General features: G+C 43.5%; 1 protein-coding gene across 5 annotated transcripts in view; it reads left to right on the top strand.

Annotated features, from left to right (window-relative positions):
- ENPP2 (ectonucleotide pyrophosphatase/phosphodiesterase 2) overlaps positions 1-27,758 on the top strand; it is a 98,007-nt gene that overhangs the window by 65,756 nt on the left and 4,493 nt on the right. For all 5 annotated transcript variants that reach the window (XM_036031377.1, XM_036031376.1, XM_028533817.2 and 2 more), the window contains 12 exons: positions 528-653; positions 4,454-4,485; positions 5,185-5,312; positions 7,362-7,449; positions 7,598-7,685; positions 8,754-8,938; positions 11,687-11,738; positions 19,631-19,767; positions 20,993-21,128; positions 21,813-21,890; positions 25,203-25,335; positions 26,773-26,929. In XM_036031377.1, the coding sequence (XP_035887270.1) occupies positions 528-653; positions 4,454-4,485; positions 5,185-5,312; positions 7,362-7,449; positions 7,598-7,685; positions 8,754-8,938; positions 11,687-11,738; positions 19,631-19,767; positions 20,993-21,128; positions 21,813-21,890; positions 25,203-25,335; positions 26,773-26,929 (1,340 nt within the window). The remainder of the gene's footprint in view (positions 1-527; positions 654-4,453; positions 4,486-5,184; positions 5,313-7,361; positions 7,450-7,597; positions 7,686-8,753; positions 8,939-11,686; positions 11,739-19,630; positions 19,768-20,992; positions 21,129-21,812; positions 21,891-25,202; positions 25,336-26,772; positions 26,930-27,758) is intronic.

Raw genomic sequence — 27,758 nt, 5'->3', positions numbered from 1 at the left:
TGCCAGTATTGTGTTGTCAGTAACAGCCAAGGCCACCGGTGGAGCCGGAGCGGGGACTGGTGATTATGTGCTCAAGTCAGGAGATGTATTAGAGAGACAGGGGGCTGGGGAAAGGCCGTTTTGTAAGAGAGACAGGGAACTATGTATTCCAGTTATTTGACCACCCCCAGCTGGGGAAAAAAATAGATCTTTTTCACAATTACTGTGAAAACAGATTAAAAAAAGAGATTGTGGTTACTTCTTTTGTCTTGCTGTTCTTGCTGAAGGACACAATGATAATAGAGAGGACGCCTTTTTAATCTTCTAGGGCTGCAAGATAATATTAAATCCAAGTCTGGTGAAAAGATCATTTAGAGAAGCATCAAAAAAAAAAGTAATGTCAAACTAAGAAATCTCAAAAGAGAGACATCCTTGCATGAAGCTGTTAAAAACTAATCGAAGAGGTGCCTGGATATTATCTTTAGGGGCTGGGTTAAGATTTTAATTTTAAGGTCCTCTGAAAATCCTTTTTTCTCCCCTCCCCGCAGGAATGGAAGATGTCACATGTGAGAGAACTGAGTTTTTGAGCAATTACCTGACGAACGTGGACGACTTCATTTTAGTGCCTGGAACTCTAGGAAGGATTCGATCCAAACCTAATAATAATGCTAAATGTAAGTCGATTCTTAAAACACTACGTTGTTACAGTGGTAATATTCTCGAGTAGGTACAGGTGTGCTCTCTGGCGCTTCTCTGAATGTTTGGGTAAAAATCCTAGTTCTGCAGCTTCTTAGTTCTCAGTGAGCGTGGGTCAGCCATTTAAACTCTAAGCCTCAGTTTTGCACTCTGAAAAATGGGATTGATAGTAACAGCTACTGCGTATGGTTGTTGTGAAAATGGATCATTGTATATTACTTAGAGTGGTTCCTGGAACGTGGAAGCATTATATAAATATTTGTGCTTGTTTTAATCGTGGAGGAAATATACTTCACTTGAGGCATGTGTATAAAACCGTAACTTCCGTTTACAAGAGAAGGACTTTTCAACAAAGAGGTTCAGCCTCGCTCTTTAGCTGAAGCTCGGGAGTTCATGCCAGGGTTAGCAAACCACATTCGGGCCCTAAACATTCCCCCAAGTCTGGTTGAAGGAGGCTCTTCATCTTTTAAAAAAAAAATTTTTTTTTTTAAACAGTGGGAGAGAGAGCTTTTTTTTTTCTTTTTTTTAAAGATTTTATTTATTTATTTATTTTAGAGAGGGAAGGGAGGGAGAGAGAGAGAGACAGAGAGAGAGAGAGAGAAACATCAATGTGCGGTTGCTGGGGGTTATGGCCTGCAACCCAGGAATGTACCCTGGCTGGGAATTGAACCTGGGACACTTTAGTTCCCAGCCCATGCTCAATCCACTGAGCTACGCCAGTCAGGGCTAAAAAAATTTTTTTAAAGATTTTATTTATTTATTTTTAGAGAGGGGAGGGTGGGAGAAAGAGAGAGAGAGAGAGAAACATTGATGTGGGGTTGCTGGAGGCCGTGGCCTTCAACCCAGGCATGTGCCCTGACTGGGAATCGAACCTGCGACACTTTGGTTCGCAGCCTGCGCTCAATCCACTGAGCTACACCAGCCAGGCTGAGACTTTTCATCTTTTCATCTTAATAAAAGTGATTGACAGCACCCAGGAGGAGAAATGAGCAAGCCCTTGGGAAGTGGTAGCTGCTTCAAAACATTAGAAACAAGAATAATCTTATCACTTTAATTCTACACATTCAGGCTCTGAGATGCCACTGACAAGAACTTAAATTTATGGACTAAGATATTGTAGGGTCTGCTCATCTAGCTGCTTGAGAAGCCCTGAGCTTTATTGGAGATGTGCTGCATTTTGAAAAAAAAAATGCCTTCAGAGGTTTTAGCCTTGAGAATAAGAAACCACTGGCATCAAGCATCCAGCTTTGGAAAGTTAAGTTTTTCCCAAACTTCATGCCTGAGTCAACACGAATGGGAGGCGTTCCAAGGTCAGCGCCAGGCAACATTGTGAAATCAAAACATCAGTGTTTCTGCCTTCCCTTTTTTAATGTCCTTTCTGTCCCCCACGTCCCCCCTTCTCCGATCACTTGAGACAGGCAGGCCCTTTCCAGAGAAAGGGCGCAAGTCACCGAGCTACTTCTTGAGTTAGTATTTGCATTTTAGGGCTCAGGCAAGACAGCTCGTATCTGTTTTGAAAGGTACCTCGGACCACAGTCAAAGCAATGGGGAGGTTGTTCTGGGGGGAAGAAGTAATAACTACCAAATCGTTACGTGATTATTTGTGTATGTGACTTCATGTTGTGAGAGATGTCTGTGCGCGCAGACGGTGGTGACGGGATGTCTGGACTCACACCCCCAATCCGCCAGGTGCTCACGGTGACCTCGGGGAAGCTACTTCCACACTCTGCCTCAGTTTCCTTGTCTATCCAATAAGGATTGTTGGGAAGAGTAAATGAGAGATACCTACCCCTTAGATGAGCGGCCAGCACGTAGTACTGCCAGGTGAATGTTAGCCATGTCGATGATGTCCTGGCGTTACCCCCATTGTAGCTAGGCGCATGCACCATCTTATTTCATCCTCCTCATGGCCCTGTGTGGTTCCTGCCGTTGCCTTGTCCAGACAGTAGAGGTCAAGGCTCAGAGGGAGGTGAAGAAACTGGCTCCAAGTAGGACAGCTAGTCAGTGGCAGAGCCAAGATTTAAACCCCGATTCTCTGACTTGTAACCACTCCTGTGCTGGGGGCCTCTTCCACTCACATGCTGTGGGAGCTGTTAGCAGGCGAGGACCCCGTACTTCAGATCTGATGGATTGGGGTCCGAAACACAGACTCAGGCATTTGGTACTTCCATGCTCTTTGTTTTCCTTCATGACTGAGGAACACGAACTTTCTCCCGTCCCGTTGAGGACAGTGGTTTAGGAGGCCACAGAGTGAAGAGGTCCAAAGCATAGCTTGCTCAGTCCATATGAGGGTCCCTGTGTGTCAGCGCCCCCACCTCCTAAATACCCATCGACTGCGTGAGGATTCCAGCGCCTGTCTCCCAGGGTTGTGGCGGACGACCAGAGAGAAAGTGCCTGCAAAGCTCTGACAGACAGAGCGCACATGGTGTGGACACAGTCCGGGTAAACCATTATTACTCCCGTGGTTACAGTCATGTGCAGCTTCACAGCAGGGAGACACTCTGAGGACTGCATTGCACTCACACAGGCCTCCATGGCTTAGCCCCGAGCACACCCACGCTACTCGGAGTACCACCGTCATAGATGCGGTCCATCGTTGACGGAAACCCTGTTACGCGGCATGAAACTGTACTCATTTGCTTTCCATGAAAATATGCAAGTAAAACTCAACTGCAATGTAGGTAGCATAGCCACATTTTAGCTTTGGATTTCATAGCTTTAGAACTAAGATTCTAAAAATGGTGCTTGAATTGTGGGTGTTCATACCACAAGGCAGGCTTATTCGTGCATTTGCAACAAGTATTTTTTTTATCCTTATTAACAAATGTTTACTGAGCGAGTGCCTACTATGCACAGGCCCTGGGATCTGGCAGGAAATGACACAGACGTGACCCGGTGCTTCTGTTCCAGGGAGGGCTGCATCGTGACAGTTTGGTATCTCTCCTGAACTCCACTGTCCTTTTCTGCTGATTCTATAATAACATACTAAAGCAAATTTTTTGAAAACAAAACAAAGTCCAACCAACCTACAATCTCCTCTTTCTCCCCACGTCCCCCCAAAGGGGACCTTCAGATAATACAATCTTGTCCGCAGTTTATACACAGCCATCATTTACATAGTTTTGCTTTTAGCTAGTTCGGGGCATTGACTAAAATATCCTTTGTTTGCTGGTAGTGAAAATAGAGGAGGTGCGTGCATGTGCGTGTCTGTGGCTGGAAGGGGCCGCTACCTATGTAATTAGACCCAGTGATATTACCAGGGAAACAAAACCGCCTTCAGAAGATGTAACTCAATGGAGCAGACATTCATTCTGAAGTGGATGAGAAGATCCACTTGTTTAAAGATCCGCAGATAAAGAGGAAGTCACATGAAAAGCCCCAAATGCCCAGTTTAGTTCCTGATGTTAAACTGCGAATAAACTAAATCCAGTCTCCAGAGGGACCACGTTGGACCCTTTGGCGCAACTGAAAGAAGCAATTCGGATAGCGGTTGGCGGTGCTCTGGAAGGAGGAGTTGGCTCTCAGCAGAGGAGACTGAGACCCAGCAGGGATATTTACTGTATGAGTTGTTCCACGTATTTATTTAACTGCTTTTCCCTTACTGAAATAGTAAGTGCCCACACACAATTTTAAGACGTTTTAAACAAAACTAACGTAATGGCCCTTGTTAGAGGGACTAAAAAAAAAAAAGGAAAAATGGAGTCTCTTGCTGCAAAAAATGATTTCTTTCCTTGATTATTGTCATCTCTTTTGAAATTTTTCTCCTCTCTTTGGACAGATGACCCTAAAGCCATCATTGCTAATCTCACGGTGAGTACCGCAAGCCACCAGGCCTCTGCCCTTGGGGCAGCTTCCACTCGCTCGCCTCCCGCGTTCACCTCCCCCGTGGGGCAGGAGGAGTGATTTCCCCATTGCCCTGCATCCTGCATGTTTGTTCCCCTGAGAGCTTTCAAAACTCCTGGCCTGGAGACAGCTGCAAGCTCCCTAATGGTCTTGGCAGGGATACAAACTGACCGTATTTGATCTTTCCGTTAGTAATGAAAAGTATTCGTGCAAGATTAAACAAATCCTTACTCTCTCTGAGCCAGATCTGCCCACCACCCTGCTCCGTCACTCCCCCGCCCAGGACGGAGACCTTAACAGCACATGGGGATGTAATCACTGCGGCCCAAACAAGGGTGCTCCTCCCTTTCCTTCCTCCGTCCCACCCCTTGACTCAAAGCTGTTGGGAAAGACCTCGGGGCCTGAATGGCTCCAAGTGACGGTCACATGAGTCAGGAATTTATCTTAAAAATTCCTTACTCCCCTCCGCTGACCTCCCATCTCCAAAGTTATCTAATCCTCTTTGAACCTGTTTGATAGAGGGGTAACAAATTCCATTTACTCCGTAACAACTTTTTCTTTGGCTTAAAACTTCCTTCAGCTTTCTAGAGACTATCGAAGCTTTTTTTTTTTTTTTTTTTCCTGGAAGACACTCCATCTGAAGTCCAATTCCCATTTATATTTCAGTGTAAAAAACCAGATCAGCACTTTAAGCCTTACTTGAAACAGCACCTTCCCAAGCGCTTGCACTACGCCAACAACAGAAGAATCGAGGACATCCATTTGTTGGTGGAGCGCAGGTGGCATGTTGCAAGGTAACTTGGGGTTGGCTGGCCCTGTTTCTCATCTTCAGATCCAGCTCTCCGGCACCTGGCAGGCCTACAAGGTCCTCAGCTGTCGTAAGAAGGAGTCTCGGTTGGAAATCTCACTGTTCCTGAAGGTTTTGTAGATTAGATACACAGCTAGCGCTGAGACATTACATTTCTATTTCCTGCGTCTCGGCATCTCGGTGTCTCTCTGGGTCCCTCTCCTATTCGGTTTTTGAATTTACATCCTAGCCTCTGTTCTTCGTACTTGAGTAAGTCTGACGTGTGACGGGGACACTGCTCTACCACCCCGAACTGCTTTGGTCTCGGTTAACAAAACTTAGCCTGTAGCCGTGTTTATAGGGGAGTTGAGAAAACATTGTTCATCTTGAACAACCTGTTACTGTGGGCATGCTTTATGTGGCATGAAATATCACCCTTCATCTTTTTTTGAACTACAAAAAGACTCCAGTATTGAAGAGACTGTTTCTTGCTCTTGACTTTTTGGTAGAATGTGTCCTCTGGAAGCTCTAATCACTTCCAAAGAGTTTGATCATCTTTTAAGTTTATCCATTTTCACCCAGTCTTGGCAGTAGCCCCTTCCCACTCACTCTTCTTAAAAATGTAATCTTTATTGTATTTTTTCCATTACCATTTAGTCCCCTTGTACTCCCTCCCCCCAGCACCCACTTGCTCTTATTCTGACTTCCTCCTTAAGGAAATGTTGAGCATTCACATGTAGTGATAACCAAACAGCTTCTACACGCACTGTAGCTGGCCCTTTAATGAGTTTTCCAGGGAGAGAAAATGATGAGAAAACGTCCATGCTCTAGGAACTTGTGTCAGTACAGGGCACACGGAGAGATGCACGACAAACGCCTAAGTGTCCTGCTGTTGTCGGGGGCACACAGTGTCAGATGTGGTAGGGTTAGGGACGGAGATGCAGGAAGGCCAGAAATTATTGAAATCCCTCAGCACGTGGGGCGTCTTCATGGAAAAGTCACAGAGCTACGGCCAGACGGCTTGGCCGCGTGTGTCCTCTGCGGGCACCCTGCTGTGTGAGAACGTGTATTTGGTGCAGCTGGCAGGTTCGGGTGGAGTAACCCTGGTTGTGGAGTGGAAGTGAGATGCAGGATGATGATAGTTGAGCAAATTAGCATAGACCAAAGCCAGAGATTTTAATTAGCAGTAAATCTTTTAAACTCCTGCGTGGTTGGATTATTATTTGTGCGTATTTTATTCACTCAAGCTGAAATTACTTTTCCTAAGGGTGAGGACCCTAATGATTAATTTATTTATCTTTCCCTAAGCACTTTACTTCTGTGTGATGTACGCTATAAGTACTTAGGAAATATTTGTATTAATACACATGAAAGTTTTTGGAAAAGTGCTACATAACACTTCAACAAAAGGCATCTTCTTGTCACAGAGAAAGTCAAGTGGTATTGATGTGTAGAGAGAGGTTGCTATTTTCTATTTCTTATTGAGATAATTATCTGGGTGAGGCTGGGCTTTTGTTAGATATGTCAGTGTTTCTGTTAAGCTTACCACTCAGCTATAATCTTCAGTTATTTTATATCATAGGTCAAGTTGTATGCAACATTTTTATAGAACACAGATCTCCATTCATTGACTAAACATCATGTATTTAAAAAGTGCCTACTATGGGTTTGGCACTGAGCCTAGGGAGGGGTGTATAGAAATGAACTCGCAAACGTGGCCCTAGAGCGGAGGACCTTATGATCTCAGAGCTGAAGTTCACGGGCAGACAGGACATTGCCTACGATTGGTGCTTTTCTTCACACGGGCACGAGGTACAAGGAGGGCACCATGGCTTCTGTTCAGAGGCCCTCATTTGCCCTGGGCTCATGGTCAAAGCAAAGGCACTTGGGAGACATGAACAGCATCATCTTTTCATGTCCACAGGACTGATGCAATTCAAATAGAAATAAATACACTTGTGAAACTTCTTAGAGATTCTTCGAGCACTGAAATTGGCTCTTTATCACAGTGATTTCACGTGAAATCCTGACTGATTGTGCAATTGTTTCGATGTAGGAAACCTTTGGATGTTTACAAGAAACCATCGGGAAAATGTTTCTTCCAGGGAGACCATGGATTTGATAACAAGGTCAACAGCATGCAGGTATAGGGGCTGAGAACGTGTTTTCGTGGATCCCAGGAGGGGTGGGCGGTGGTGGTGTGAGTGGAGTTACACCGGCTTCATAAACAGGGGTAAGGACATACAGAATATCAGCAATGCCTAACCGTTTACGTTTTCTTGTCTTTGGAAGACTGTTTTCGTAGGTTATGGCCCAACATTTAAGTACAAGACCAAGGTGCCTCCATTTGAAAACATTGAACTTTACAATGTTATGTGCGGTAAGTCACTTATTAATCAACACCAATAAAACACTGATCTTGACTTAACATAGGAACTTCCTCCATGTCAGAGAAAGAAATGAGGTGTCTTTTTTCTGGGACCGCCTCATCCCCCTGCAAAAAAAAAAAAATATTGTAACTTGCCGATCGGTTTGAAGAACAGAATATCATTCCCTTCTATGGATTCTTTGTCTTCCTCCACCAGTTGACTAATGAGGAGTTTTCACAGTGTTGCTGTTGGCAGCCTTGGGCTGATCCAACATCGCACTGCAGTTTGACACCACCGGTCAGAGACCCGGTGAAGCAAGAGTCCGGCACAGAGCTTTCTCCCACCTCCATCTCTCGTCTTGCAGTCCTGTTCAAATGTTGCCAGCTTGCATCCCGGCCAGCTATTTATGTGCTCCTAATTATTTTTCTTCCTTGAACTTCTCGTTGCTGAATGAGGACAACTTTTCCTATTTAGTCAGGGAGTGCCAGTCTGGTGGTTAGAGGGGGAGTCTGAAAGTCGGGTCTCCTGGGTTCTTTTCCCATCTTGGCTGCTAGCTCTCCCCTGCCCTGCCTCTCGGCTTAGGCAAGGCACTGTGCGCCTGCTTGGCAACCGTTCACTGGCTATGAAATCAGCCTGTTCATTTCACAGCGGCACCTCGAGGCACAGGGCCAAAGCTTCCTCTTGTCCCCATATTTCTGCGGAGTGCATTGGAGGGCAGGCCAGAGGTTATTTATTGACTATAAGGCTCATTTCAAAGTTTGGGTTCCACAGTTTCACAGAGGTGCAGAAAGGCATGACACCGATAGCCTTTGGGTTCCTTCCTTTTTTTCCTCTGTGGGTCTGTCTCTCCCTGAGCAAGCAATGCCCGCGCTGCTTCCGAAAGCCGTGGTGAGACGTGGTCAGGCTGGAATGCTTCAGGGAGTGAGAAGGGAGTGTGCCTCCTCTATGAAGTTGGTTTTATCCGGTTCTGGGTTGTGTTCAGAGTTTTCAGACCCTTAGAAGGTGAATGCTTTTGGCTCTCGACATAATCTTATCAAAAAATATTTACGAACCACGTAGCATCTTTTTCTTCTCATCAGATCTCCTGGGATTGAAGCCGGCTCCTAACAACGGGACGCACGGAAGTCTGAATCACCTGCTGCGTACAAACACCTTCAGGCCCACCATGCCCGAGGAAGTCACCAGGCCCAGTTACCCAGGGATCATGTACCTGCAGTCTGATTTCGACCTGGGCTGCACCTGTGATGATAAGGTAGAGCCAAAGGTAAAAAGAATCTTTACGTTTTTCCTGGAGGAGGTTGTTGGGTATAAAGCAGTGCCGCCCTCTGGAACTTCCTGTGATCTGTGAGTGGTAGGTATCTGTGCCATCCAGAATGGTAACCACTGGCCAGATGTGGCTTTTGAGCACTCGGAATTGAGTTTTTAATGTTGTCTAATGTCATCATTTATGTGGAAAGACCTGTCTGTGGCTTGTGGCTACCATGGTGGATAGCGCAGGTGTAGAAATGGATGGGCAGAAAGCAGAATTTGTGATGCTGTTTTGTGGGTTCAGAATTCCCAGCCAAAGACTCTTTTTTTCACCCTGGGTCGTGTGTTTATCAGTCAGGGTCCCAATAGGAAACAGATGGTCCATGCAGGAGGGGTTTTTAAAGAGAGTTGAAAGGGACTGTTTCCGTCATGTTTAATGAGAGGACTATCAATACAGGCCGAGCAGGGTAGGAGGATGTCACGGAAGGATGGTGGTACACCATGGGGCTACACAGGGGCCGGTCCTGAGCCTAAACAATGACGGGAGGGAGCGGCTATGAGAAAATGGAGAGGTGTGTAGGAAGGACCTGTGCAATGTGGTAGATAGGTCCAGCCAATACCCCATCACCTTGTTGGGAGGAAGCTGGAGGAGTACACACCCCAGTTGTCTTTCCTTTCCTTTCCTGCTGGTGCCTCCTATTGGTGAAACCCTACGGGAAGCCCGAGGGCGAGCTGGCGGTTTTGCTTATTTTGATGCTGTTCTGAGAGGTCAGTTGCTCAGGGCCCAGAGTGAGTAGGGAAGGGGATGGCACGGGTGGGGGTGGGGGTGGTGCACATAGGGGCCACCCAGCACATGCTGTTTGCGCAGTTTTGAATTCCAAACAAACTACTTGTGTTAAGCAATAATTTGTTCATCAAAGACCTTTATAGTTGCCAATCAGTGCTTCTGACCACAAGAAATAATGGTATTACCACACTGAGTTGGTATGATTCCAACACAAAGCAAAGGAATAGATTATTTGTGCATGTGTGGTTTTGTTATGGGTAAAGCTGTGATTGTTCTATTATACCTTTAAGAAATGTAAAATAGTTCTCCTAGTGTCCCATCCCCATTCCCTATCATTGCTACCTTCCAGAATTATTAGGGGCCTGGGAACCACGGTTTGGGAAGCTCACCACCGGAGAAATTCAGTTTGCCCTTCATCCCCACCTCCCTTTCTTGTCCTTACTTTTGCTCCTGTCTAGGGCCAATGAGGGTAATTACTCTCAGACCTCAGCTGGAGAATTTGCTTTGCCAAAGTCAACAGGAAGTGGTTTCCGAAGTGGATTCCAAAGATAGTGTTAGAGGAATCTATTAGTTGTATCTTGTTTTCTGAATTATCGTTCTTCTAGAGAACAAGAAACACTGTGGATGTGTTAGAGGAGTGATGGATTGTCTTTATTTTGCCTATGGGTTTCTCCAAAAGACTACCTTCCTTTTCTTAAAAAGGAACACAAAAATGAAACCAACAAACAAAACACTCCCCCCACACATAACAAAAAAGTACAGGGATTAATAAAACGACTGCCTCAAAACACACATCACGAGAAAGAAAACTTAAGAGATTCCATGGAAACTCCGAGAGTACCTTCCCCGCCCGCCATTGTGCTTCTTCCTCCCTATTCCTAAGGAACTCGTATCTTGGATACAGTGTACACTTGTCATGGGGGCTCTGGACTTCTATCCTAGACACCTGTATGTCTTAACTGATGTATTAATTAACCTTTAGTATAGTTCCTTAAAATAGCCTATAGCATAGTTTTGCATATTATGATTTTTATGTGCTATTATTTTTTAAATTAAATGTGTCCTAAACTCATTTTGTTCATCATCGTGTTTTTGGAGATTTATGCATGTTAATACATAGAGTTTTAGCTCACCCACTTTTACTTTCAATAGTTATTATTTAATTGAAAGAATATATCATAGTCATTTTATTCATTCTCTCATTTGAGAGCATTTGGTAATTTCCAACTGTTAGTTCCTCCAACACTGCTACAATAGACATTATTGCAAATGTCTTCTTTTTTTAAAGATTTTATTTATTTCTTGAGAGAGGAGAAGTGAGGGAGAAAGAGAGGGAGAGAAACATCAATGTGTGGTTGCCTCTCGCATACCCCCAACTGGGGACCTGGCCCACAACCCAGGCATGTGCCCTGACTGGGAATTGAACTGGCAACCATTTGTTTTGCAGGCAGGCACTTAATCCACTGAGCCACACCAGCCAGGGTGCAGATGTCTTCTTGTATACGTATTCTAGCTATGTCTCCAGGATATACAGTGAATGATACAGTTGCTGAGCCATTACTTTTCAGAATTGCTGAGTCATTACCTTTTCAATTTTAGAAAAAGTTATTCCATAAATTTGTTTATAAATCACTTTAATGTACCTGGAGATTACCCTGAAATGTTGAGGCACTGTTCTAATTAATTTACATATATGTGCCCAAATAATCATCATTACCAGCATGAGAGGTTGGCACCATGATTACTCCGTTTTCAGAAAAGGAAACAAAGTCATGGAAAGATTAAAGAACCAGGAACCACTAGGAAGCGGATGTTGGTCTGAGTTAAAACAGTGATTCCTCTACAGAGTTTACAATATTGATGGGGTTTAGGATCTTGTTTTGAATGTAGCAGGCCGCTAAGTGGAGACAAGGGTACAGGAAAGAAGGACATTTCTAATTTGTTTTCTCTTTCTTTTTCTGGTTCTCAAACATGAAGAACAAACTGGATGAACTCAACAAACGCCTTCATGTAAAAGGGTCTACAGAAGGTAAGGGGTTGGTGGAGAAAGCAATCAGAAACATTTTGTTTTTTTAGTGATGAAGAGACTTATTTACTTCATAGTGTAAGCGCAATATTTTTTAAAATTCAGATTTTGGACTGCAAAAGTGATTTCAATATACATCTGGCAAAGGGTATTGGTTTATTCTATGTACACAGATGCCGGTTGTGTAATAGACACATTCCATTCCAATTGTTTTCCCAGTCACTTTTAAGCCCTTTGGAAAACAAACATCCAGTTGTGTAGCTGACGGGTCACACATTAAGGTGCAGATGGGTACTTCTATGAAGGGACTACAAGTCACAATTATAAATAATAGCAGCTGGTACCTACCCCGTAGCTCAGTTACACAGAGAGTCGGCGTGTGTGCTGTGCAGGGAGAGATGGACGGAAGGGACCGAATCAGAACTCGCTGTTCATGCAAGAACCATCTTGAGCCTTAACGTACTAACTTATTCTCTTATTTTATGTGCAGTGATACTGGGTGGATTAGTCAACTTTTACAAGCTTGTGACAGCAAAGCACTTCAGTGATTTGTACCAAGAAAGGTGCATGTTTTGCTCGCGTTTCAGTGTGCTGATGGGCAATAGGCTGTGTGTGGTTCTGCCTCAGGGGCGCTCAGTACTCTGGTCTCCGGGCAGGAGGAGCAGCCCTTGGCTGGAACCTGCAGAGGGAAGGGGCAATGGCGGAACCGTGGGATGGGTCTCAAGGCTTCGGCTTTTATCAGGCATTTGTTCACTTCACAGCTCACTGGTGAAAGCAGGGTACACGAAAACAATGGAGCAGGGAACTCTGTCCTTTGGACAGGGACACGGCCCTGTAAGTCATATGGCAGTGGGCGGAAGTAATCATTCGAGACGATAATGCCTGTACCCCACAAGCTCTTTTATCTGGTTTTGAAATTCCAGAAAATCAGAAGAAATTGGAAAAGGGGGGAAGTGCTCCGGTGCAATTTATTACAGTAGATGGGGCAGTCTCTCGTAACAGCAAGGGAAGGACGGAAAGTGCATTAAAGACTAAACAGATCTCGAGCGTGGCAGCCCGGCACGCAGTAAAGAGGCTCAGGGTCCATTTCTCCCGAGAGCAGTCCTTGAGTTATTAGCCTACACATGGTTCTGTTTATCACATGTGCTGTTTCCAATCTGATTAAGTAAAAGGTTAAGGAAACCGGTAGAAGATTTTATTTACTTATTTTCCCTCTTTAGAAAGATCTTCGTCTTCTTTCTTCTTCCCTTTCTGCATAGCCCACTCCCCCCTCCTCCTTCTGTCTTTGATCGTAGAGCACACAGGCTCTTTGACATGTAATTGGATGAACACAGCTTTGAAGACAGGACTTGGTTGGTGGAAGGTACACAAACCCTTCACGAACTCTAGAAGTGATTTGAAATGTTTGACATCTAACCTCTACTGGACTAAAGTGTCATTATAACCAGTAACATTGGAATATTGCCAGGGTCCAGGGGTGCAGAGGCTCGTGATTTGAACTTTTCAAATATATGGAGATGTTTCTCTTCTAAAAATCACTGATGAAACAGGGAATTGTGATAACTTCGAATTGACTCCCATGTTTTTGCTGATTCAAGCTCTGGCTCTTCGTGGCACTAAAATATTTCCTTCTGGGGGAAAAAGAATCTGCTTTTTGTTTGCTGGTGGCAGTGTGGCAAAACCATTCCCACGACTCAGCATAAACAGTAGCCTGATACTTCAGAGCGTGAAAATAAGAGGCGTCTTCTAGGTGAGTCAGCTTTCTTAGCTGGCCTCCCTATCGTTAGTGATTTATACCAAGAAAGGATGTCCATTCTCTGCTTGAAGGTGAACCCAAGTGTCTTATTTCAAGACGATTTTATATCACTGAAACTCAAATCTCATACACTGTCCCGGACAGGGACCCTCGTAGGTGTTTGTTGCGTGCTCACCCTAGGACGGGAATAGGTTTCTCTGAAACATCTAGTTCTGTCAGCTGTATCACCAACAGTCTCCTAGATACATCTTCACATTAGTGACGGGAAATATTAGGGAGGGATCCTGGTAGTGCATCACCTTGGTCTGTTCACGGCCTATTGGGATAGCCTTTAATGACACAAGAGAGACTTTAACACTATTACATAAAATACAAATAATGATATTTCACTGCCTTGCTGCGTGCAAAGCATTTCCTTGTTTGGAATATGTAGGAACCTCAGCATCTGCTCTCTGGTATCTTTCCCTCTTTCTGTTCGATCTTTGTCTGATTCCTTAAGGATCCTACCTGAGTCATTTCTTCAGCTGCAAAGAGACATTTTCTTGATCAGAGTTCTTTCAGGTCATTATGGTGTTCCCAAGTCATAAATCTAGTCCCGTCCCTCAAGTACTTGGTATCTGTTCCACTGGAGTACAACTGCACGACTCTGAGTCCCTGTGTGTGTGTGAGTTCATGTGTGTGTTAGGCGTAATTGCTTCCCCTTTCTGGATGTCTTTGGCTATATATTTAGGCTTTTAGGCATTTTTCAGACCTAAAGTTCTATAAGAATATAAAGTTCTGTTATTTTTATTCCACATTTTTAAACACACCTGTAGGTAGCTGATTTTTTTTTTCAGAATAAATTATCTGCGGTACACATTCCATTTGTAACATTCATACGTGACTATCTTAATGTCATAGGCCATAAAAACCACCCATACATGTATACAAAACACACGTGTAAAAAACTGTGCATAACAGCAGTGAAACAACCTGGGAGTTGTATTTGAAGTAACAAAAAAAGGCCTATTAAATGAACCTTAGGCAATATTTTGCTGTAAATATTTTGCTATAAATACTTAAACTGTTATAGAATCAAGTCCTTTACTAAAATGAAGAGGAAAAACATAAGATCTTCAAAGATAGTGATCTAAACTGCTTACTAAAGCCTTGGAATTCCCGGGGATGTGGTTCTGCATCTTCATTGCATGGCTGTTGTTTCTGACTCACACGTACTTGATGTCTTGGCAAACTTACTGTGCAATGAAAACTCATTTCTTTGACACATTGAGTCGATGAAAGAATGAATGAACAAAATGGAAATTTAAAATCTCTCATAGCGAGCGATTCTGGCACACAAGCCGGGTATAATCTCCACTGTGAGAATAATTGCACTGTTTATTTTCATCTTAGTCTTTCTGTATTTACATTGCTATAAAAGTGTTTTGTATTTTCTTAGTCAGGTTGACATCCACTATTATCTTTGTGAAAAAGGGAATTAAAACTCATTTTAACGCCTGTATATGTTTGGCTCTTCGTCACACAATAAGAGTTCATTTGGATGAGAAAAATGCCTTAAACACTAGTAGTTGTTGTTAACTTTAAAGTACAGAGTGAATACGACTAGACAGGGCTCTCCTCTGTCATTCTTTTCAACTCCGGAATGTTTCGTAGATTTTGTTATTTCTGGAGACGCTGGCTGTGCTGAAGATGTTACTTGTGCTAAGGTGTTTCCCTGTGTGAATCCCTGTGTGTGTTTTGGGGAAGACTTGGAAGAAATCAAAATCTAGTATGATTGTTTATAATTTGTAGTAAGGTTCAAGGTCAATCAAATGAAATAGAGATGGAATTTTAATAACCTCTACCCACCAATATTTCTTGAATAAAACGCTACCCCTATAACTACCATAACTACAACTACTTTGGGTCAAGACTGGTTTTCCATATTTGGCTACAAATGTGCAACACCTCAGTGAAATACGAGACTTTGGGAGGGTAAGTTATAGAATCCCAGAGCTGTCAAGAGTTGAGTTTTGACTCTAGTTCTACAGGACAACAAACACCCTATATTTTCCTTCTTATGAAGCGAAACATCCTTCTTAGTGTAAGGGTTGGACACAGAGACTGTGTCAGGAGAGAATGTTCGTGCAGATAAGAGTTTGGAAGTTGTTTCTGAAGTGCCAGGTGGTTGGCTACATGTTGCTGTCCTCATCCGTGTTTCAGAAGGTGTGACTCCAGGAGAACTCATACCCAGGAGTAGCTGGATCTTCCTTGTGATGTTCCCTCCATTAGAGTAACTCGGCAGTCAGCATCCAGCCGGAGACTGCTCAGAATGCTCGGGAGAGGAATTATGAGCCGGGAGGGTGGAGGCCTAGCCTCTGGGTGTTGCAATGTAGCTGAATTATCTTATACAAATCACGAACTTCCAGTTTCTCTTCAGTTAGGGGGACATGACGATGATCTGCTTGGTCTATCTCTTGGGGTTACATTTGGCAGGTCACACTAGAAAGCTTGTTCTTGATGCCTGTAAAGACACTTATTGCTATAAATATTTAAACTGTTTATTTAAAAAAATAAAACAAGCATTCAACAAATATTTACCAAGTAGATATTTATTCAACAAATGTTTATCAAGAAGAGAGTACGTGCTTGACATTGTTGGAGGTGGAGAGACAGTGGTGCAAAAAACTGATGAAAATCTCTGTTCTTATTGTAAATATTTGATTGTGAGACTTAGCCAGTTGGTGAATTACAGCGCAGTGTTTTCAGTGTTGGGGTAAGCAAGAAGTGGACACAAATGAGAGGCACTCAATCTAGTCCCCAAGGAGGATGACACAGTAGTCAATGACCGCAGGCCCTGGCAAGCCAAAGGAGGAGAACGGAGGTAGGAAAAAGAAAGACCTTGGGTACAGATTTTGTGGTTCAATGGAAGAGAACATTATTGTGGGAATGAACGTTTTTTAAAAAAACAAAAAGGAGACATTTTCATGTGGCTCTCAAGTCTGCCAGCGCATCTGTGGGACCGTGAGTCAGGAAGCTGAGGAGGGTGGAGACACACAGACTCAAGTCCGGATGGCCAGATTGTGGACGACGAGGAGAGAGGGCGCCAGGGAAGTCCACACCACTTGAAAAAGACTTGACTCACAGTGTTTTGCCGAGTGTGGTATCTGGGGGAGAACCTTGGCGTGGACCAGCAATGCCGGAGACTGATGTAAACAGGGCACTGGGGTGTGGGATGAAGGCTCTGTCTAGAATTCCACGGAGTAGGAGCCCGACCTGGGGAGACATGGACTCTATGAGGTCCAGATCAGGAAATCACGGCAAACATATTTCCAAAGCAGAGGCTCTTAGGCTTGTCTCCAGGTAGTCGGTCTCAAGTTGAAGAGTTTATGTGTCCAAAGACTGACATTCAGGTACATTCTCAATGGCTCAGGTGAGGGACATTTGCTAAATAGAAGCGCAAAAGGTGTCTTGCCCAAGATGTCACAAAGAGTGACAGAGTCAGGCTGCGACCACGACTCTGGTTCTTGGATGCTCTGATAAACTGGAAAAGGAAAAATCTGAATTTCGATCCTGGATTTTAAAGTTTGTATTTGTTACTACAACGATGATTTCATCTCTTTCATAGATGAAATGATTATGCTTTAGGAAGACCCAAGGAGATCCTTTGGGTCAGTTGGGGCTCTTGGTTGGATTTTAGGGAACTGTCAAATTGGCCACATTGTTGTTTCTTCATGCCATGTATGCCCAGTTTATGATGGAGAAAGTTTACTCTGCGTGGTATATTTGTGCTTCAGCCATGTGCCACTTGTGCGTAGCTTGGAAGCTTAGAAGCACACATTTCTGAAGAAAACTGAGTCTTTTTACATGCAGAGCAGAAGAGTGACTAGAGATGGAGAAGCTTCACTGGGGAAATCTTTTAGGAGAAAGTGAATCTTAAGATGCTTCCTCTCCTTTTGTCCCTTCTTTCCTTCTCCACATCATGTCTCTTCCACGAAGGCTGAGCTATGTGACCATATTATCTGTCACCCACTTTTGGGTGTGACAGGAGTCACTATTGACAGTTATGCCAGAGCAGCAGGTCAAAACCGGGACATGGAGTCCACTTGGCTCAGCTTCCCGTGTTCTGTGAGGACGGTACTGATGCCTCCTCACCCTCATCTACAATCTTCATCGCGCTCTGTGATCCTATTACGCTCTGTAAATATCCCTGACACGGAGTGCCATCTCGGTCCCTCCCCTTGAACGGTGAGCGTTTTGAGGGCAAGAGCTGTATCTTAATTATCTCTGCCTAGTGTCTCTGTGCTATAGCCCAAGGCTTGGCACAAAGAAGGTACTCAGTACATGTCTGACAAGAGGAGATACAACAATGAAAAATGAGAAGGTAGATAGGTGACAGGTTGGTGGAGAAGTTACTCCTGGTGGAGAGAAAGGGAACCACACGTATAAAAGCATAGAGTTCCTAATGCTCACGAGCTGAGTATGGTAAAGAAATCAGCCTTCTTGGAATGCAGTGTTATGTTGAGAGATGCCAATAAATGAGGAGGGCTGGAGCGGGAGCCAGAGCTGGTGGAGTCTATCTGTTGTCCAAAACTATTGTTTGGAGGGGTGTTGCAGAGAGAAGTGTGGCTGCTGCAGTCCCTCAATGGGATGGACTGCAGGTGAGGTTTGCACTGGAATCCGGAAGAGGGTGTGTGTTTGGTAAGCATGAAAACGTGAACGATAAGAAGAGAATAGCATCTCAAAGAATTTTGGTACTTCTAGTTTCAGCTGAAACCAGGAAATTCAGAGGCAACAAAAACGAAAACAAGGAAAATGTGAAAGGAAATTTTGAACCTAGAAAAGGTTTGGTTTGAGTTTTGAAGGAAAGTCTGACTTGCTTCGCTGCCCCCAAGTACTACTGTTATGATTTGCGGGCTATTTTTTGTTCAGTACCTTTCATTGGTACAATACTATTGCATCGTGTTCTAAGAGGTGGGTCCCCAAATTTGGCAGCTCAGCCAAGGCTTCCACATTCAGTGCAGTGCTGAGACCGAACTACCCAGAACAGGCTTGTGCTGTGATGCCGCAGACTGCTTTGCCTCAAATCAGCCGTTCTGCTTGGGGAGGGTCTCGCAAAGTATTCTACGAAGAGTTTCCTCTGTCACTTGCACAGATGGGTAATCCTTTAATTAAAGCAACATGTATAAATAATTTAATAAGGGATTGCCAGAGCTGATTTTCTCTAATAAAAGTAATCGTAAATTGTTGTTTGATGATCACTTAGGGAATTGTGAATTGCCTAAAGCTCAATACCTCAATCTTTAAATATTTTGGTCTGTAAGACCCCAATTTCCAAGAATCTATGGAAGTTCTGACTTGAGTCCGTCCAAACTGGGCAGATCAAGCTCCAGGCAGTTGTCGTGGGTGTGGAATGAAAGTTGGCACACTAAACGCCTGTCTCTTTGTCCCGCAAAAGTGAGGTTTCAGACCTTACTTCTTCCTAACAGAAGAGCTTTTCCTTGGAGTTCTGAATCTACATTCTGGGGTCTTACCAGAGTTCATCAGGAACTGATGGCCTCCCTCTTCTGGATTTAAAGGATGCTCTGGAATGCTCACTGATTTTGTCTCTACATGTTTCTTTAAGTTCTTAACTAAAGAGTTTTCCTCCATGCGACAAAGCTGCTTACTTTACTACTCACTGTGTCTGCTGAAATAATGCGTGTTTGAGTTGCTGCTTGCAACTAATGATCAACGGGCACCTTCCTCTTAATTAAATCACTGGTGAATTTGATGAACCTTTTCAGGGGCCCAGTGAATTAATGCCACAAAAAACAATCCTCCTGACTGCTTATTTAGCAGAATCATTTCAAAATTTGCTAAGCACGTTTCCTTCCTCTACAGGTTAGAATTCTTTACAGCTGAAAAGAAAGCATTAAAATAAGTATGGCATTTGCATCATAAGGTTTGATCATCATAAGCCCTGACCCCTGCTTAGGTGATCGGATAAACCACAAAAGTGTTAGGAAAACTAACTTGATTGAATTAAGGAGAAAGAGCTCTATGTCATTGATAAATAAGCCAGCATATTTTGGACAACTGGACCCTCTTCCAATGCTTCTTTAACATTTAATGTAAAGTTTAATTTGTGTTTAATACAGTTTATTTTTTTCTTTTCTAGAGAGACACCTCCTCTATGGACGGCCTGCAGTGCTTTATCGGACTCAATATGATATCTTATATCATACTGATTTTGAAAGCGGTTACAGTGAGATATTCCAAATGCCACTCTGGACGTCATACACCGTTTCCAAACAGGTCATTGAGAAAACGGGGTTCTACGAACCTCTTCATGCGATCACATTCCTTTGCGTTCACATAATGATTGCTTGCATGACAGAATTTTGTCTTAGAAAAGATTTTAATTGTTTCTGATGAAGCAAATCCTGTGTTGGATGTATTGCAAGAGATTTCGAACTAGACTTAATGCAATGTTCTAATAACTTTCTGGTAATATGTTAAATATCAAAGGGGGCAAACTAATTATTTTAGTTTTTTTTTCCAGTCTGCTTGTTATTGCCCAGCAGTTCCAGAAGTCACCCAGATTTGTTTAATAGATTTTATTTTTTAGAACAGCTTTAGGCTTATAGCGAAAACCAAGTGGAAGTGACGCAGAGTTCTCATATACTCACACTCTGTCCCCAAACACATACAGCTTCTTCCACTATCACATCCTAGCTTTTTAAAAAAGATTTATTTATTTATTTTTAGGGAGAGAGGAAGGGAGGAAGGAAGAGAGGGAGAGCAACATCAGTGTGTCGTTGCCTCTCATGTGCCCCCTACTGGGGACCTGGCCCGCAACCCAGGCATGTGCCCTGACTGGGAATCCAAACAGCCGATCCTTTGGTTTGCAGGCCGGTGCTCAATCCGCTGAGCCACACCAGCCAGGGCTGCATCCTGTTTGTTTTTTCATAAAAGTTTGATTGTGGAGTTTCAGCGTTGATGAAGAGGAGATAAGTTGATATCAGGAATTAGAAACATTTATTTGGCAGTTGAGAATATGCTTTTAACTTCTCAGTACAAATGAATCCTCCCACCGCCCCCCACACAGCTTCTTGCTAATTTGGGCTGTGTTCATGTTTGTGCGCTCTGGGCCATGCACTATGTCTATGCAGTTTTTCTTTTTATAGAGAGCAAGTCTCTGTCATTTCCGAGATGTTATTTTTTAAGTGTCTTCTCTGGCATCCTGTTTATTATTTCAACAGTGGGATACCTGCTTTATATATTGTTTACTTAAGACTTTATCAAAAGAGTTCTGCTGCTAAAACGTTAAGAGTTGGAACATGCCTGGCTTACTCTTATTTAAAAACTGAGGTCCTTTTTTATTTTTGAAGGAGTCAAGAAGACCAAAATATGAGCTATAGTAAAAGCTAGAGGGGTTTTGATTCCCACTGTAACAGAACGATCTGGTTTCGGTATTTCACTGTTGGTTTGATGCTCTCCCTGCGATGACATTACTGAGCACCTCTGACTCACCATGCAGGCTGAGGTCTCTGGCATCCCCGAGCACTTGACCAACTGCGTCCGGCCCGATGTTCGTGTTTCTCCGAGTTTCAGTCAGAGCTGTTTGGCCTACAAAAATGATAAACAGATGTCGTATGGATTCCTCTTCCCTCCTTGTAAGTTCCAGAGTATCCGCCTCTGCCCATTCTAGAGGGATGCAATTTTGTGGGGTCTGGAGTGTGCGACTTGGAATTCCAGGCTTTGGTGGTCTCCAGGCTTTCTTCAGGAGAGCTGCCCCAGAGGTGGAAGACAGGAACTACTACGGGATCCTTCCGAAACGGGCCAGAGGGGAGGGGACCGGCTTTCACCAATCCTGTTCTCCGGAGGCGTTCTAAAGTGCAAGGGGATAGTGTGTGTGCCCCTTGTATCATTTAGTGAGAGTCTAAAAGTGAAAGAGCAAATCATTAAGATATCATTGTTTAAATAATGTGGTAGAGGTGATCTCTTAAGATACACGAAGCCCTTTAATTACTTTCTTATGACCTTGATGGAATTAATTTTAAAGTCTAAATTTACGATAGTGAAATCAAGGACTTCTTTACATAATATATACTAGACCCAAGACTAGGTAGGAAGAAAAAACATTGTAAAAATTTTTTTTTGAGAGAACTATTGAGTAAATGAAAGAGACTGAGTAAGAGAAGAAGTAGGAACTTCTAGATAAGGGGAAGATTGAATAAGTAATAAGAGAGTAGATCCATCCACTTCAGGCTATGTGGACCATTTAGAAGACTGATGTTTAAAAAATTTGAAATAGATTTTGATAAGTAATGGAGACTGTTTGCTTTTCTCGTGTTTAGACCTGAGCTCTTCACCAGAAGCTAAATATGACACATTCCTTGTAACCAATATGGTCCCAATGTATCCTGCTTTCAAACGTGAGTCTAGTATTTATCTCGTAAACTGCTACTTATAAAAAAAATTTCTAAATTTATTACTTAACGTTTCTACTTGTACATTACTTCTTGTGTTTACCCTTTATAATTTTTGAATACCTTTCATGTAAATTCTCTAGCTTTAATGCAGAATCCAAATCTGTAACAGAGGTGGGCAGATTCTTTATCCATTGTTCACAATTAAGAAATTGAAACACAAGCGATTACCCAGATCATGTGGCAGAAGCCGAACTAAACCAAGTTTGTGTTTTCCTTTGAAGCTGGTGTTCTTTCTACTTCAGTGCTCATTGTATGACTGGTGACAAAGGGGCTTCTCTGTATCTTGGGGGCCACTTGACATGTAACAGCATCTACATTCATTTATTGAATGTTGCAGTACAAGCCACTAGTAGCTCTCTCTTTCGGGATGATGGTGATGACGTATCCTGAACATTGACCCTGAAACCGAGTGAGAGCTTGTCTTCTGAATCATCTGAGGATTAGATCCGGATGTTTGTAGAGCTCTGCAAATTGTCTTAGTTTCTCTGAACACTCCTTATTTCTCTGTACATGACATAAATACCTGTGGACGATAGTGATGCCGTGACTGATATAAGCAGAAGGAGCCCCAGGCCAGAAACTGAATTGCAGTCCCAGGAGGGTGATCACGGAAATGCCGTTGAACCTCTTATTTGCAAAATTGAAAGATCTGATTGCATGACCTCTATGGTTTATATATAGATTTATGACTTAATTATCCAATGACCAAAACAATTCCATTTCTATTTCTGATAAGAAAGAATTCATCCATTCACCCGTTTATCCGTCCATGTATTCAAACATAGAGAAAACACTATGGAGTAGCTCTTACCTCTCCTTTGTTCATTTACAGTGAACAGACCTATATGCCCACAGGAAAGGTGGGAGAAGGAGGCATCTCTACTTGCTCCTGCACTGGGCTGTGTCGCAGGACTCTCAGGGCTGAAATAAAGTCTCAAAACAGGACTCACAGGGACACATGACTGTAGAGCACCATCTATAGTGGCAAACCTCCCCAACTTAACATCGGTGAAATGGCCAACATGGTTTAGAGGAAAAAAATGTTTATTTGATGTCCTCGGTTAGTAAATGAAGCTTTATTCAAAGGAGGAAGCCATGCTTATGAATGAAAAATTTAAGTGTGCTCTTAAAAGGTTTCTTGGTTTGTTCCCAGGCCCAACTGAGGAATGTTTTGGAAACCCATGTCGATACATTTGTCATAATGTGCAGCTTCATTTAATTCCCACACACGGGGGTTTCCTGGGTTTCTTTACTCTTACTGATGCCTCTTTGACCAAGTGGCAGTAAAGGAAACACTGGGTGCCACCCTGAGGCTGGCGTGGCAGAAGGCCGCTCACAGAGGGCTCGCTGTTCCTCCCCAGGGTGCAGTTTTTTTCTCAGCCACATTTCTGCGGGGTTGGCCTCTTGACTGTTCTCGTTGTTACTCCTCTGCCGTCTTGCCTCTCTGGTAGCTTAGGTAGCATTTGAACTTCTCTCCCGCTGCCCTCCTTTCTTTATGGCAAATACTTACCCGTGGTGTTTGGCTCTGGGGACCTGCTCATTCTCACTCAGACCGGACTGTCGGGAGGTATCAGAAGCAGTTGAAGCGCTATGAGAAAATGGCCAAGTGCTTTGAATAGGGGCAGGTAAGGAGGGATCACACCTGCGCCTCATCACCCCCCGTGGAGAACAGAGCCTAGTAAGTCGAATCTAACTTTCCAGAACCAACTCATTGTTTGCCTTTTTTCTGTTATTCTCTTTTGCTTTTCTCCTTTTTTTTTCTTCCATTCAGCTCCTTTCCTGTCCCTTGGATTGGTCATAATGCAAAATGGAGCTGGAGTAGACAATTAAGTCCTCTCCAGGGGGTGACCTTGAAACTGAGAAACGAATAATGAATAATGGAGAAGAAACCTGACTTGTTGGATCAGGGAAGGAGTTGTCCAGGCACAAGGAATAGCAAATGCAAAAGTTTAGTGGGAAACACGTTGGCCAGGTTGGGGGCAGGAAGAAAGTCACGAGCCTGAGGGGACAGGGGTAGGAAGTAAAGCCATGGAGGTAGGCGGGGGCCACAGCGGAAAGTTGAGATTTTATTCTAGTTGTGTACAGTAAGAAATCATCTAGAGTGTTAGAAATGGGTGCTGGGCCCTGGCCTGGTAGTTCAGTTGGTTAGAGTGTCGGTTAGAGCGTCGTCCCAATACATGCCAAGGTTGCAGGTTTGATCTCTGGTCGGGACACATACAAAAATCAACCACTGAGTGCATCAATAAGTGGGACAACAAGTCCATGTCTCTCTCTCTCTCTTCCCCCTTCCTCTCTCTCTAAAAATCAATAGTAAAATTTTAAAAACTCTTACAAATGGGTGTTGCATGGAGTGTGTAATATGATCTGATTTATGGTGTAAAAGGATCCATTGATATGGAGAATGGGCTACAGGGACCTAGAGTGTCTTACCGAGAGTCCCTGAAGGAGTTTTCTATAGTAGTTTATCGCAGAGAGGGAAGTAACTCAGCCCAGGGTGGGTGCAGTGAGAATGGTGAGAAGTGCTTGGATTGGGTGACTGGGGTAGGTCTCGGAGGTGGCACTGATAGGACTTGTTCACATGCCCATGGAGTAAGGAGAGAAGCCAGGGATGACCCTGGGGATTTTGACCTGAACGTCTGGATGAATGTGAGTGCCATTGCTATGATGGAGAAGCCAAGAGCTGGAGCAAGATGGGGAAGGAAAATCAAGCATTGTGTTTGGGTGAATTTTTGCTCCATGTGATTCCTAGGTATGCCAGTGGACCGTGACATGGGTGGCTGGGTAGCGTGCCTGGAGCTCTGTCAGGGGCTGGAGACACAAACTGGGGAAGTGGCCTATCTAAGAGATTATGAAAGATTAAAAAGTAGATTAAAGCCTTTTTGCAATTTCTCACAAATACTGTAGTTCCTCCTTGGTGCATACTATCCCCGCTGCCTAGAATGTTCTGTCTCCGTCTTGTTGCCTAGGGAACACCCACTTGTCCTTCAAATCTCAACTCAGTCACCACTTCATCTGCAAATCCTTCTCAGAATGATTGGGCTGGGGTCAACTCCCTGCCAATGTTTCCGTAGCTTTCTCTTTGCTGGTCCATAAATGATACACAGACAGCTAATGCTTTAGGATGGATTCTACTCAAGAATCAACAGCTCTGTTGTCTCTGGGCTTGTGATATTTGGCCTGTACAATGCCCTGTAGAGAGAATTTAGCCAAAGTGAGGAGTTTTTTTCACGAAGAACTGATTTTGTCTTTGCACAGGAGTTTGGAATTACTTCCAAAGGGTATTGGTAAAGAAATACGCTTCAGAAAGGAATGGAATTAACGTGATAAGCGGACCCATTTTTGACTACGACTTCGATGGCTTACATGACACACAGGACAAAATCAAGCAGTAAGCTTTTCATTTTCACCGAGTGTGTATTTTTTAAAGTTCCAGTATGTCTCTCAACACTGTTTTTCAAAGATACATGGACTATAAGAGAGCCGACACCCCTTAAATATTTTGCTCTTTGAATCTCCTTGTGATTTCTTCAGTCCTTTTGGGCCTCTGACAAAGCGTGGCATTGGGGGTTGGAATGGAACCAGCACCACAATCTAGATCCTTGGATTTTGTGGTGAATAGATGCACTTTTCTACTCCAGGGAAGGAAATGTATCAAAAGATTTACTTTTTTTGTCATTTATTCTATAACAACTCCTTTGTGGGGAGATAATTTTCAGTTACCTTCATTATTTGGGGGGACTTTTAGAATCCCTTAGATTTTCTGAATTAGCTCGTCTCAGTAGGAAATTGCACAGAGACTTTCACGGACTCTGGTTTCTATCCTTCTCTGGGGTGTCACTGGACACACACTAGGATGAGAAAACTCTGCCCGAAGAGAACTCACAGTCTGGTGGAGAAGGCAAGAAGATACGAATAATTTAATTTCAGACACATGAGTCAGAGCAGCACAGAACATAAAATGGTTTAATCATGGTTTAAAGGTTAGAAAAAATGATATTTTTTCATAAAAATAACTAATAAAATAGAAGTTATCTCACTCCCTTTGCAGTTATGCATAAGAGAAATTTCACCATAACTGCACATTCATTGGTTACTGATCATTGTTAGAGTTTTTAGCTAATTATGGTGTCAGTTTCATCATAATTTCGATATTTTGAAAATGACCACAATTAAGATAAAACAATACCAGGTAAGGAATTGTGATTTCTGTACTTTGTTCTGCTGGAAGAGATGTTTTGATTCCTCTGATCTAGGCTTATCACTAGCACCCAGTCCTTAGTGTTTCCTTTAATAAGCAAGTTCTCTGCACCCAGTTCAGGATTTCACTGTGCCTTGAAAGGCCTAGTATCCCCCTCACTTCAGTGTCTCCTCTCTCTGGCTCATTTTATACAACTCTGCAAGTCATTCCCCTGAAACGTGGGTTTCCCAGTGACAGCCCCTCGCACAGAAACCTTCAGCGGGGTGCTGTTGCCTAAACAATAATGCCCAAACTCCACAGCCTGGCCCTCAGGACTCTCCGCAATTTGGAATGTATTGACTCGTCCAGCCTTACATTTCTGCTACATTGATCCGTGTCCAACGTCCAAGTCTGGATTCAAGCTGTTTTCTTTTCCTGGAATATCTTATTTACTCTGCCAGGTTGAGGGAGGTTGGAGTCCAGGCAGTGAATACATTATGTTCAAAGTTAAAGAAGTTGGCTGGTGCTTAGAAGAGAAAAATGATTCAGTTGAGTGGGAATTCATTTGTAGCGGCCTCGGCGATATTCACTGCTCACCACTTCACAGGGAAAGCTACTACATCAGCTGTCTTTCCCTCCCCGCCTCAGGTACGTGGAAGGCAGCTCCATCCCCGTTCCAACTCACTACTACAGCATCCTCACCAGCTGCCTGGACTTCACTCAGCCTGCGGACAAGTGCGACGGCCCCCTCTCCGTCTCCGCGTTCATCCTTCCGCACAGACCCGACAACGACGAGAGCTGCAACGTGAGTTCAAAGAGGGCCTTTGGGGTGCGCTTACGGAGTTCATCGTCACGTCTCAATTTATGTTCCCCCTGTTGCACTAGAGCACACTTGTTATTGTATAAAACATTTGGACTATACAAGCAAATGGAACGAAGAAAGGACCCAAGCAAAACTTTGCTTAACACTTGGGGACTGCGTGTTCTAATGGCTTTTTATTTATCAGTGTTAGAGTGTGGGTTGACGTGTGTGTTTGCATTTAATGTATTTCTATTTATGTGTTTGACAAAGGATGAAAGTGCCCGAGTGTTTTGAGTTTTGCAGAAGGCTTCTAGATTTTATAAAAAGCAAGAGGAAAGTAACGAGATTTTGATAATTATTGAAACTAGGTAAGCATTCGCAGGAGCTTATTATATTATTCTCTCTACTTCTGTGGATGTTTGAGAACTTCCATGATAAAAACATTTTTTTAAAACGTACACACTCATAGGGGAACATATGCTTTCCAAATCAGAGTTCATTTGCTTCTAGTTAGGAGGGGAGGTGCCCCCCCCTCTCAAATAGCATAGATGACTCCTGATTCTCTTGTTCCCGAGTGGAGGCCGGACAGCAGGGTGAAAACTCCCAGGCAGGCAGACAGGAGCCATGGCGCATGCTCCTGGCCCTGAACTAATTCTGCGCTCAGGGAGAAGTCACGAGTCATTCCAGGTCTCACTAATGTAATCCGGTGTCTGTGCTGCAGGGCTGATTTTAAAAGTAATAGTCTTGATGCTTTTGTTTCATGTAATAAGAGGAGCAGGGATAAAATGTACCGAAGAGGATTTTTAGTCAACAAGCGCAACTCAAATGCCTA

The sequence above is a fragment of the Phyllostomus discolor genome, chromosome 7 (genome assembly GCF_004126475.2).
Source record: "Phyllostomus discolor isolate MPI-MPIP mPhyDis1 chromosome 7, mPhyDis1.pri.v3, whole genome shotgun sequence".
NCBI classification, from domain to species: Eukaryota; Metazoa; Chordata; class Mammalia; order Chiroptera; family Phyllostomidae; genus Phyllostomus; species Phyllostomus discolor.
The sequence above is the reverse complement of the archived record's forward strand: the minus strand, read 5'-3'. Positions and strand labels throughout refer to the sequence as shown.